General features: G+C 37.5%; 1 protein-coding gene across 11 annotated transcripts in view; it reads right to left on the minus strand.

The window, feature by feature from the left end:
• Window positions 1-929: 929 nt before the first annotated feature.
• The window catches only part of PLCZ1 (phospholipase C zeta 1), a 218,035-nt gene continuing 205,793 nt past the window's right edge, over window positions 930-13,171 (minus strand). For 9 of the 11 annotated variants that reach the window (XM_047866881.1, XM_047866889.1, XM_047866882.1 and 6 more), the window contains 4 exons: window positions 6,610-6,742; window positions 2,100-2,249; window positions 1,238-1,310; window positions 931-1,139 (listed from right to left, as the gene is read on the minus strand). In XM_047866881.1, coding sequence (XP_047722837.1) covers window positions 1,091-1,139; window positions 1,238-1,310; window positions 2,100-2,249; window positions 6,610-6,742 — 405 coding nt within the window. In that variant the 3' untranslated portion in view covers window positions 931-1,090. Of the gene's footprint in view, window positions 1,311-2,099; window positions 2,250-6,609; window positions 6,743-13,171 lie in introns of all 11 variants that reach the window. The other 2 variants (XM_047866883.1, XM_047866880.1) reach the window with 2 other exon arrangements.

A 13,171-nucleotide genomic window follows, 5' to 3' on the forward strand; every position in this document is an offset into this window, starting at 1 on the left:
CTAGCAAAATAAAAAGCATCCCTCTGGGAAGTGGCTGTGCCTCCCTATGGGGAAGAGTGTACCCCACTCTTAAATCTAGAAACTGTATAAGAGAGCATCTTGATGATGATGTACTGGGACAGTTCTTACTGCTTATGGCTTCAGTATTTGAATTCCCGGTGGCATTATTATTTTAAATATTTGGTTTTGAGGGTAAGTCATAGTAGTAAAATATGGTAAATGGGTTATTTTTTATTTTTCTAGCCAGCAAGAGATAATGCATTAGTAAACACCTCAAACCATCATTTGTGATTTTAGTTATAAGTTCAGATTTAATTTCAACAAATACCTATCAGGGTCCCCTAATCAGTCGAAAATTGTGCTAGGTACTTTCGCCTCACTCCATGCAACAATGCAGTAGGGTAAGTATTAATATGCCTGTTTTTTGAAGAAGAGTTCATAAGAAACTGTATTATTCTCCATATATCATTTAGTAAATCAAAATCCTGCTGATGGTGAGAAGCCCAGCCTATGAAATAGCATAGGAATCCCATCTCTGACCAAGAGACAACCTTCAAAGTACATTTAGCACAGATTCAGAAACATTGTGGGTTAATTCAGAGATGCAAGCCTAGAAGCCCACGTAGTAGATCTCTTTTACAGGTATGGAGATTGAATTCCATTTGACTGCAAATCAATTTCATATACACTCATAAAAATGTCTGTGTAATTACAGGGTACCAAATCCAATGCACAGCATCTAAGAACTAGCTCGAGAAAGCAGGGGCTAATTACTGTCTAGGATATAAAAGGGCACAAAGCACCTGGGAATCTAATTCCTTTTCACTACCACTTGCAGTAGTGGGTGTCAAGAAGTTAAAACACTCTTAGATTTCACATTTCTTTTTACTGATAAATATTTGCCAACATATCTTATATAATCAGACATATTTTAAGAGCTTGTAAATTCTACCAATTTAAAATGATACAAGCAGGTGGCAAGAGCAGCTTCAGCAATAGAGGAACAGGAAAATCTGGCTGACAAGAATGACACACTGTTGCGAACCTCTGAAGGTTTGGTTCTCCTTTTTCCACCATTCTATTTTGCGCGTTACAGGTGAACTTGCTCAATATTTCTGTTTTTGCAAATAATTATTTTGCTTCATGTTAAAAAAAAAGATAGACATTCATTTTGGCTGTTTTATTACGATGTATAGCTAATGATATGTCAGGTGCTATTAATTGCTATCTGACGTACCAAATGTAAACAAACAGTGAGGCAGGCTCAAGACTCTCGCCCATTTTGGAAAACAGAGGAACACGACGGTAACCTGCAAAAGGAATCAGAGCTAATTAGAACAATAAAGATAAATTAGCAGTGTTCCCGACAGAGCTGCTGAGAAAGAACATTATCTTTACTAAGCATAGGTAAAAACTATGACAGCATAGTTATATTCATCTTGCGTGTTAATTCCGCACAAACTATAAAATATTTGAAGCTTCTATTTTGACTTCTTACTGCCTAACGCTGAACACACAGCTCACACTTCTTCTCTCTCAAAGTGCAATGTGCTAAATTAGCCACCACCCTTCTGCTTCAGACTCTGTTTCCAAGGTACAGCTCAGATGGTGTTAGAGAAGTAAACACAAACACGTTGGGAGGAGGTAATTGGGGGCAGAGTATAAATCACCCCAGCAAGCTGACTACAACATAAAGGCAGCCCTGAAAAGAGTCAAGAAGGGATTGTCTTGGGTTCCCAGTCTCTCCTTGGGTAGAAGAATGAGTCACTGCTTGTCCCTTCTCTTTGATTCCCATCCTTTATTTCTTTGTGGTAGTCATGACTACTCTTAATTGAAACAAAAGAGCGATGATCCACGTAAAGAAATGCTCATACATACCAAGTTGGTCTAATTTGTCTTCCCAGCAATCCCAGACCACAACCCCACCTTCCATGTGAAACACATTTCTATAATTCCACTGAGAGAAAATGTGTGTCAATTCATAAAATTTCCTTTACATCTGACTCTTACGAATAGAGCTATTTGGTATATCAATGTGTGTCTTTGGTAAATTTAAATTATAATTGGTATCACAATCCTGTTACTTTTAGGAATATTACCTTTGTTCATGCTTAAAACTGGTAAAGTATATTGGCCAAGAAATTCATTTCCAGTTATTAAACCTTGACTTTCAACAACAAAACGCATCAATGCCAATTCTGGCACTTGAATAATAAATGTGAACGTTTCATTCCATCTTGGACTAAAAGCTGAAAGATAAAGGAAGATATAATCAAAGAATCATAGACGTGTTCTTTAGGGAATAATACATAATAGCTGTTCTCTGAAATTTTTCTTTTCAACACTTAGTAATGTTAATAGCTTATGTTTTAGAGCACTTGAATTTTTCACTCATCCAATGAGAAAGGAATAATAATGACAGTAGCAATAATTATTGGGTCTTTAGTATTGCTGGGCAATATAAGAACTTTAAGTAGATAATGTCATTTAATTCTTACCACAAACCCATCAGGGTTATTACAACCCATATTTACGGATGAGAAAACTGAGCCAGAAATATGTTACACAACTTCCTCAGGGTTTCACATACATAGTCATTAAGTGGCAGGACAGGAATTCAAACAAATGGAGTCTGATTTCAGAGCAGAAATGTTTCATTAGGCAACATGAATGCTATGTTTGGGCATTTCAGTAACAAATACATTAAATAACATAATTTTTCTATAGCAGTTCCTATTATGGGAAGAACCCCATAGACAGTTGTTGGCCTAAGAGCTAAGTGCTCCAAAGCCAGCCTTTGATCCTTCTTTTGACTAAGTGCTCACTTTAAAGTCCCAAGTTGATGAGTAAGTTAGATCTCTAGCAAAATAAATCATTCCAAACAACAATCTTGCCAAAAAAGAAATCCATCACAATATGACCCAAATCATCCAATTCTTAAGTGTAATTTAAAGGAATCAAATTCACATCCGGGGGCCCTGGGTGGCTCAGTCAGTTAAGTGTCCGACTTCAGCCCAGGTCATGATCCCATGCTTTGTGGGCTCAAGCCCTGCATCAGGCTCTGTGCTGACAGCTTGGAGCTCAGAGCCTGGAGCCTGCTTCAGATTCTGTGTCTCCCTCTGTCTCTGCCCCTCCCCTGTTTGCACTCTGTCTCTCTGTCTCCCCAAAATAAATAAAAATTTAAAAAGAAATTCACATCCAGATAAAATATAAAATCTACTTAATAAAGACTCAAAGGTTCAGGGTGAAATAATATGTATTGTTTTCATGTACAAAGGTAATGTTATGCCTGCTATGTCAATAGGTTTTGCTCTTTAGGTCACCCTTCCAGAAGCATTAAAGAATTTGTGACTAATTTGTCACAAATTGTAAAGAATTTGTTTTCTGTGGTACATCTGTGGTCAACAAGCACACATTTACCTGAGAGTGATCCAGAATACTGTCTATGCCCATGAAAATATTAAACCAATTGACTCACGTGGGTATAATGAATGTATTACCTTGCCTTAAGAAAGGAAATAATTCTGGGACACCTGGGTGGCTCGGTCAGTGAAGTGTTCAACTCTTGATTTCGGCTCAGGTCATGATCTCATGGTTCATGAGTTCGAGTCCCACATCAGGTTCTCCACTATCAGCACAGAGTCTGCTTCAGATCCTCTGTCCCCCATTCTCTCTGCCCCTCCCCTACTCATGCTCTCTAACTCAAAATAAATAAGTTAATTTAAAAAAAAGAAAAGAGAAAACTCCATAGAGTACAGGAGCAGGTCTAAGAGTCAGTTCTTCATAGACACTGCAAAATGTCTGCACAAAATTCTTATACTGACTTATCTTCCTCCTCCAACCCTAATTCACTATAAACAGTCTCCCTTTCTCTGTCTCACATATATCATATGTATTCTATGAGAAGGTCTTTTTATTTGTGAAAGAGAAAGAAAGAAAGAAAGAAAGAAAGAAAGAAAGAAAGAAAGGAAGAAAGAAAGAAAGAAAGAAAGAAAGAAAGAAAAGGAAGGAGGAAAGAAGGGAAGTAAATCAGGATACCAAATTTGATAGTTACAGTTTTCTCTGGCATGACCAAAACTGAAGAATTTCTTCCACACCATACCCAAATATGATCTTTTTCCTTCCACTCTCATGTCTCTTATTACACCACAATTACTCTAGCAGCTAAGCCACCTTAGTATCCCCCTTTGTCCAGCTTTCTAGACTTTTACTCCCGCTAGTCTTCCTCACGTAAGTCCTCCATTGCTTTTCTGATGCATGTGCCTTCTTTGGCCTGAATTCCCCATCCTCTAGCCATGAAATCATATCCTGACTCTATTTTGTATTCCTCATTTCCCCCACATACACGTCTTCCTACCTAATCTGTAGAAATAATCTCCTTAAAGCTCAACTATATTAGTGTTATATCCCTGCTTAAGAGTTTTAACTCTATTCATTTTCTACATACAATACAGAAAAGGAAGTACCTAACACCTCATCATGGCTCTCATGATTTTCCATGACCATTCCCAACCTAACTTTTATATTTTATCTCATACTAATCCCTCTTAAGTACCCTGTACTTCACCCATTTTAAACTTCAGTACTTTCACCTAGTGTGTTTGAAGTTAGTCTTCTCCAGGTTTTAGCGTGCATATTATTCCTTTTGCCTGCAATGCTTTCATCCACAATCTCTGGGAAAAAAATCCTATTCATTCTCCAAAACCATCTCCAAATGTGCCCCTTCCACTACAATTCTCTGTACTTTCCTTAATACACTAATGACTTGGGGCACCTGGGGGCTCAGTCGGTCAAGCGTTTGACTCAGGTCGTAATGTCACAGTTCGTGAGTTCGAACTCTGTGTCTGGCTGACAGTGCAGATCCTGCTTGGAATTCATTCTCTCTCTGTCTCTCTCTGCTCTCTCTCTCTCTCCCTCTTCCCCTCCCCTGCATGCTCTCGTTCTATCTCAAATAAAGAAATAAACTTAAAAAAAAAAACACTAATGACTATCGTGATAGTTTTATTGTATCTCATGTCCCATACTGAACTGAAAACTATCTAAAATAGAGTTAGTTGGGACATACATAAATAATAATATCTTTAATAAGTGTAGATCTTAAGTTTTTGATATTTAGCATCAGACTTCTAATAAAACAGGCTCAGTAATGTTAGATACACCAAATTTAATTTCACAGGAATATTTCCATAAAACCCAGGACGTAATCTAAATTCTAATGGGAGCTAGAAACACATTATGAGGGGTGTGCTGTATAAATAAATGTTCTGTGTATCTTGCCATGAAGATTCAAGTATGGGGATGAAGAGAACAAGAGGTAGGTTACTATAAGCTTCCTGACATAAGCAGCTACCATTTCTTGACAAATCCATTGTAATGTGCCTTCAGCTCTGAGGAACGACAAATAAGGCGGCAGGTCATCACCAATATCCCTTCCCATCGACGACCTATGATGAAGTAACCAAAACTCCCCACATCTTTTTTCCATGCCCTTTGCATGAGGGGCCACACTGGAAGAGTATTTGGGGTGTCAGTGCAGGGGGCAGATGGTGTATATTACTGGATATTACCCACCCAAGAAAAAAAAAAAGAGTGTTAAAACTGCACCTGTTTTTCTGTCAGTGCCATTTAATCTGGTATGTACTTTCAGACTCTGAAATGAAGCCCACTATACTTTGGGAATACCCACTCAAAGAAAATTACAGACTCAAGAATCAGTTCCAAGGTCTCCTCCAAGGTGATCCTGACTAAAAGATCAATCCCAGGAATCTACACTGTAATGTCCTTAATGGTTTCAAACTCAACCAAGAAGTGACAACATCAGTACTGTATTACATAAAATATCACAGGATTGTGGAACTGAAAATCTTACCCAAGTCACTTCCATTTCTACATTTCCCTTCTGGCAAAAATGACTGAATTATGAATCCAAATATTGTATGAGTGGGTTTCTATGGCATCTTTAGCCAGAGCCAGAAGCCACAGACCTTTGATCTAAAATAATTCAAACAGCGAAGTAAAAATGGGTAACATGCTGTATCAGAACAATCGTACATTCTTTATTTTACACAAAGGCTAGAAGCTAAGCAGCTTTGCAGCCATCAAAATGCCTCTTGAATTCAGCAATATGGTACATAAAAAGGAGGTCAAAGTGTAAAAAAGCAGTAATTTCAGGTGCCTGGGTGGCTCAGTTGGTTAAGCATTCGACTCTTGATTTCAGCTGAGGTCATGATCTCATTTTTTTGTGGGTTCAAGCCCCACATCGGGCTCTGCACTGATAGCATGGAGTTTGCCTGGGATTCTCCCTCTCTCTCTTTGTTCCTACCCTGCTCACACTCTCTCTCAAAATAAATAAATAAACTTTAAAAAAAAAGCAGCAATTTTCAGACCAGATAAATTTTTGTATCTGTAATCTGAAAATATATCTGAACAATACATTGAATCATTATCAGATTGTTTTTGCTGTATATAACACTTTGGTCACCTTAAACCTAATGCAAAGCCCTTGCCTTATGAATAATAAATATGTCTCAAAACTCTATCAATAGACAAATTATAAGCTTTCCAGCAAGAAATCTAGTAGAAGTTCAATAAAATATGTTAGGAGCTCACCATTTCTTTTAATGACACGAGTCTGCTGTTTCGTTTGATCATTTGGAACACCAAAAAGTTCTAGAATCACTAATGCATCAGCTTTGTTAGATGATGAATGGTTACTGGGAGGTAACTGGATACCACTGATGAGCTGCACAAAAGTATTTGAACACAGAAATTTAGCAGGATATCAAACTGTACGGTCATGTAATTTGCAAATAAAACATGTATTTCAGAAAAGATTATAGACTCTCAGTTCCCACAAAAAAATTAAGAGTGGAATATAGTGTATATTTTAAACTTTAACCCTTTTATCCTCAAGCGTCAATAGGTAAATACTAGGAATATGTCTACATTATTCTAATTTCACTATATAATTATAGTAGAATTCACACTGAGTTTTATAGTTCACGTATATTTTTATTTTTAAAGTATCTGTTTTGGGGGTGCCGGGTGGCTCAGTCAGTTAAGCGTCTGACTCTTGATTTTGGCTCAGGTCATGATCTCACGGTCATGAGTTTGAGCCCTATATCGGGCTCCCTGCTGTCAGCACAGAGTCTGCTTCAGACCCTCTGTCCCCTCTCTCTCTCCCCCTCTCCTGCTTGAGCTCTTTCTCTCTCTCAAAAAATCAATAGATGTTAAAAAATAAAATAAAATAAATCAAATAAGGTATTTTACGGCTGTTAAAAGCCATTGCTTAAAAATATTGTTATAATCACAGTCTACTGTAAATCAGGCCGAAGTACTCTGATAACATGAACCATTTTGAAATTCATATTGTCTGTCTACAGCCAAAAATTAGAAACAATATTAATACTACTTCTGAAATGTAAGAAAAAACACTGCATAATTTCCTATGATAGCATTCTTGATAGTATAATTTATATGTTTGGATAATTTATCACAAAATCTTATATTATCTCTTGTTGTCAATATTATCATAACTAACCTGAGTCTGACAAAATCAATGATTTCATATGTATATTAAGAACTGGGTATCAGAACACTTAAACTAATCATAGTTTTATTTAACCTTTTATTAGTCAAACTAACTGTTGAAGCTAAGTTTTGTCTTACTTTAAGGAGCAAAGTCCAAACAAAAGACAATTATCCAAGTGTATTCATTTGTAAAATGTACTAACATAAAAATTGAGGCAAAATTTTAATTTCTGAAGATTATAATGAACAGGAACAAATAAATAAGTTTCAATAAGAATGAAAGAAGGAAGGAAAGGAGGAAGAGAAAAAAAAGAAACAGAAAAAGTGCCAATGTGTAATTTTTCCTCTCCTACATCCACACATTTAAACATTAGCTGGAAACCAGGGTGACTGTGCAAATGTTTAACAACTAGTATGGAATGGGCATTGATCGACCAGCATAAATTAGACACCAGGTTAGCTAGGCAGAACATTGGCCATAAACAACTAGCACACTGACACGAGAGTCTACCAGCTGAATATCCCCTCTGCAGGTAATAGACCCTTGCCGATATGGAAAAGTTCGGCTTTTAAGTGCACATCACACCAAAAAAAAAAAAAAATCATCTCACTAAAAATAATAATAATAATTGAATATGAGAACTGACAGAGAATTTAGAAACTATTATTCAAATAATTTTTACACTCTGATTCACAGAAGCCCTTTCAGGGGCCACCACAGAAGACAAATGTCAAACAGAAGACCTTTAGTGGTCAACAAGAGCACCTCTGCTTTCATCTATTGGCCTTATGCATCAGACTTTGAACTTGGAAAATGGTTGCACTGTTTTTATAAGTTTGAAAAGGGTTGACCTAATCTGAAACTCTTAATTTGAGAGATGACAAAGATTAAACCAGAAATGTTGAAATGTCTTTATCAGGGACATAAAGCAAATGGCAAAACTATGCCTTTTGAACCCTGAGTCATGCCTTCCCCAATTTGCACAAGTTGTAATCACAAAGCTCCCTACGATGATCAAAGCAAGCAAGAAAGACCCACGTGACTATGGCAGCAGTTTCCTGGGAAAATCATTAATCGTGCCTGTTTAACATCATGCCACTTATGTCGGTACATGAGACGCTTCAGAAGCAAACAGGTGGCATTTGTAAACATCCATGCATACTAGCCATCTTCCATCTTCTCTTTCTCAATCAAAGAGCACATATGCTCTCTTTACTATTCTTAACTTGAAAAAGAAGTCATTCATTCAATTAACTTGCATATATTGAACATATACTTTGTGTCAGGCACTAGGGGTAAGACTTGAACGAGACAGTCCTTATCCTTACAGGGCCTTCAGACAAGTGGGGGAAAAAGACAAGTACAAGTAAATAAACAATTACAGGGGTACCTTATTTTATTGAGCTTCATTTTATTCCATTTTGCAGATATTGCATTTTTTACAAATTGAAGGCTTGTGGAAATTCTGCATCGAGCAAGTCTATTGGCACCAGTTTTCCAACAGCATTTGCTCACTTCATGCTTCTGTGTCACATTTCGGTAATTCTCACTTTTAAACCTTTTTATTATTATTATATTATTATAGTGATCTGTGTTCGGTGATCTTTGATATTATTATGGTAATTATTTGGGGGTGCCACAAACCATGCCCATGTAAATCAGCAAACTAATAAATGTGTGTGTGTTCCAACTGCAGATGTGGTGGAGACAGCAAGAGAATTACAATCAGCAGTGGAGCCTGAAGATGTGATTGAATTACTCCAATCTCATGATAAAACTTGAACAGATAAGTTTCATCCTGGGGAAGATGCTGTGATGATTGTTGAAATGACAACAAAGGATTTAGAATATTACATCAACTTAGCTGATGGAACAGTACCACACTACCCAAATCTCCAGCAACTGCCACCCTGATCAGTCAACAGCCATCAACATTGAGGCAAGACCCTCCACCAGCAAAAAGATTATGACTTGCTGAAAGCTCAGATGATGGTTAGCATTTGTTAGCAACAAAGTATTTTTAATTAAGGTACGTACATTTTTTTAGACAGAATACTACTGCACACTTAATAGACTATAGTATAGTAGAAACATAACTTTCATATGTTCTGGGAGACCAAAAGATTCATTTGACTTGCTTTATTGTGATATTCACTTTATTGTGGTTGTCTGGAATGAAACCTGCAATATCTCTGACATATGCCTGTATAATACAATGGCTAGTATATGCATGTATAGGGTGTCATGGAAAAACAAAACTACAAAAAGAAGCGTAACTAATTTAGTGGAGGAAAAAAACTTCCAAAAATAAGTGACCCTGTAAATCTTGAAAAATAAGTGTGAAGGCAACAGGCAGGTGAAAGCTGGAAGAATAATCCAGCCAAAGGAAAAAACATAAGCAATGCATGCAGGTAGCATGTGGACAGAAAAGGCTTCCATATGGTTACAGAAAAAGCTACAAGACTGGAAGTGGTGAGAAGTGGGGCTGGAGAATTAGGCTAAGCCCCAACTAAGAAAGCAAGCAGGAAGCATAAAGAAATATTAAGTAGGCATGATGAGATTAGTACGGAGCACAATCTCTCTGGGCCACTTGTGGAAGATGGGTCAGGAGGATTGAGACAGGCTAAGTGAAAACCCCTTAGAAGGTCAAAGGAATAAATGTGATGACAGGTAACAAATTCTTAAAAAAAAAAAAAAAAAGTAGCATATGGCATCAGATCAAGAGATTGGATAAGGAAGATATTTCGAAGTAGGATCAGTGAAATTTAGAGATGGATTGAACACAGTAATTGATAAAGATGTGGAAAGAGAGGAATGGTTCCCAATTTTGTAGGCTGAGTTAATTGACACAATGAATTCGACTAAGTTCATTGACCTTTAAAGAAAATAAGATTGGACCAGGCAGGGGCGTTCAGCCTTTAATATTTTTAAGTTTGACAGAACAGGGATTAAACAGGTAAGGATGCTAAGTAGGGTATTTAAAATATTCCTTTACATTCCAGAAATGAAGTCAGATTAAAGATTTGGGCATTGTTGGCAGTTGAAACCACGAATGTATATAAAAGGACACAAGGAGAATAGTTTGAGATGAGGATTAAGAAAAAGCCTTAGCAATATAAATATTTCAGAGCTGGGTAGAGGAAGAGGAGCCCACAAATGTGAACAAGAAAGAATCGTTTGAGACAGAGACCGGTAGGAAGAGATAGGAAAGCCCAGCATAGTAAGCAGATTTGTGAGGAATAGATCACAAAGCGGCTGATTCATCCCTTTCTCTCACTGGAACAGCAATGACAATTACTAGACTAGGTGTTTAGAACAATGCAGACTTTCGCATTTTTTCATTCATGCAAAAAGGCAACAGGGAGACCTTGGTTCAGATGTAGAAAGAGATTGAAATACCACCCACCTACTGAGGCTGAAGAGATCAACAGAAATTTAAAAGGCATTAAAGGAAATCCACAGAAGTTAAAATATTAATGTATACTTTCCAGCTAACACCATAACGAAGAAGTAAAAGAAAATTTTACTAATCTTTTAAATTGTTGTATTAAAAAATACAAAAAGAATGCCAAAGTTATATTTGCAAAGGCAGTTTAATGGACAATATTTTGCTGGATCCTAGAAAGAGTGCCAACTAATTGATTTGGGGCTGCATCGGTGCTGAAGGCAGTTTCTACCTAGCTACAGTATGCCCTTACTTTAGAGTCTCAGAATCCCTAACAACCAAGAAAAAAGTCAACTACATACTTTGGCACTACTTTTAAACTACTACATAGTCTATATATAGCTACTGTATATATATATTTGCTGCCACTATCTGCTGCAGTGGCCAGGATCATTTCTGCCTCATTCAATTTTGCTATACTCTCTTTCCACCTCCATCTCTGGAAAACGGCAACATCTCTTAAGTTTCCATTCTCAGCTGGGACAAAAAGGCTAGGGCCTGAAGTGGATGAAAATAGTCCCCCAAGCCCCATGACATCAGGACTGTAGAGGAAGGAGCCAAGGGAGGAAGACTTATGGGGGCATGCCTTCTGGGTGATAGCATTTCCTGCACTCTGACAGCCAGGGAACCAGAGAAGGCAAGCTCTCATCAGCCAGCACAACCAACACACTCCCGAGTGAGAACAGGAGACACAAAAAACCTGATGGGGTGAGGGGTGGCGCTAGGTGGCTCAGTTGATTAAGGGTCCTACTCTTGATTTCAGCTCAGGTCATGATCTCATGATTCATGAGATCGATCCCTGCATTGGGCTCTGTGCTGACAGCACCAAGCTTGGTTGGGATTCTCTCTCTGCTCCTCCCCCACTGAGCACACATGTGTGCACGCTCTCTCTCAAAGTAAATAAAATAAACTTAAAAAAAAAAAAGAACCTGAGATGATTCATATGGTTCTAGGAGCAACTAGTTAATTAAAGACAGGAACTAAAGAGCCCTACCCACCCAATTTGTTGCAAACCACAGGTGCAGATACAATCTAAAATAGAATTGCTTATAACTAAATGGACAGAAAAAGCTAGGGGCTTTTCAGATGATTCAGTGACATTTAAAAAAGGAAATAAATATAGCACTTTGGTTATAGAAGAATAAGAAAGTTTTCAAAAAAGTCTATACTAATGGAAACAATAAATTTTAGACAACTACTTTTAATCCCAATAAAACGACACAGACTATATAATAAAACAAAAGATGAGGGGCGCCTGGGTGGCGCAGTCGGTTAAGCGTCTGACTTCAGCCAGGTCACGATCTCGCGGTCCGTGAGTTCGAGCCCCGCGTCGGCTCTGGGCTGATGGCTCGGAGCCTGGAGCCTGTTTCCGATTCTGTGTCTCCCTCTCTCTCTGCCCCTCCCCCGTTCATGCTCTGTCTCTCTCTGTCCCAAAAATAAATAAACGTTGAAAAATAAATAAATAAATAAAACAAAAGATGAAATAACAAGACAGGAGTCAGGGGGAAAGGGTGCTGGCTAGGATACAGACAGAAATAAAAAGGAAGCAGTGTGAGGTAAATAAAAATTAGAAGGGAAGAAACCGATGATGCCGAAGAAAAATTCACATCCACATTAGAATCAGTAAAGAATAAAATCAGATATGGAGGAAAATCAAAGGCAGAAAAAAAAAGTGAGTTGACAGGAATTAGTACACATGCGGGCAGATACTCATGAACAGCGTATGGATACTTTTGGTTTCTAAGTACTAACCAAACACTATTCAGAGACAAGGGGCAAAACTTCTGAGCTGTGGAAGTCTAAATCTGGAGATTAATGAAAAGCAAGGTGCTCCTAAAATCTTTTAGTAAAATTCTGTGAAGTTAAGGAGGAAGAGAGTAGCATATCCACAGGGTAACTAGTGGGCTGAACTCAGACTTCTCTATCACATTATTAAATGCCTAAAGATGATGGAATAAAAAAACTTTGGCGAGGAGAAGATTTCAGCATCAATATTTCTATTCACAAGCAGGGTAATCATTCATACCAGAAGTCCACAGAAAGATTTTCAGATACAGAATGGTGCTGAAATACCACTCCTTTTTAATATGTAAAAAGATCAACTGAAATTTAAAGGACATTAAAGGAAATTAGTAGAACTCAAAATATTAATGCATACTCTCCAGCTTATACAATAACCATAACAAGTAAAAGCT

This window comes from Prionailurus viverrinus, chromosome B4 (genome assembly GCF_022837055.1).
Source record: "Prionailurus viverrinus isolate Anna chromosome B4, UM_Priviv_1.0, whole genome shotgun sequence".
In the NCBI taxonomy this organism is placed as follows: domain Eukaryota; kingdom Metazoa; phylum Chordata; class Mammalia; order Carnivora; family Felidae; genus Prionailurus; species Prionailurus viverrinus.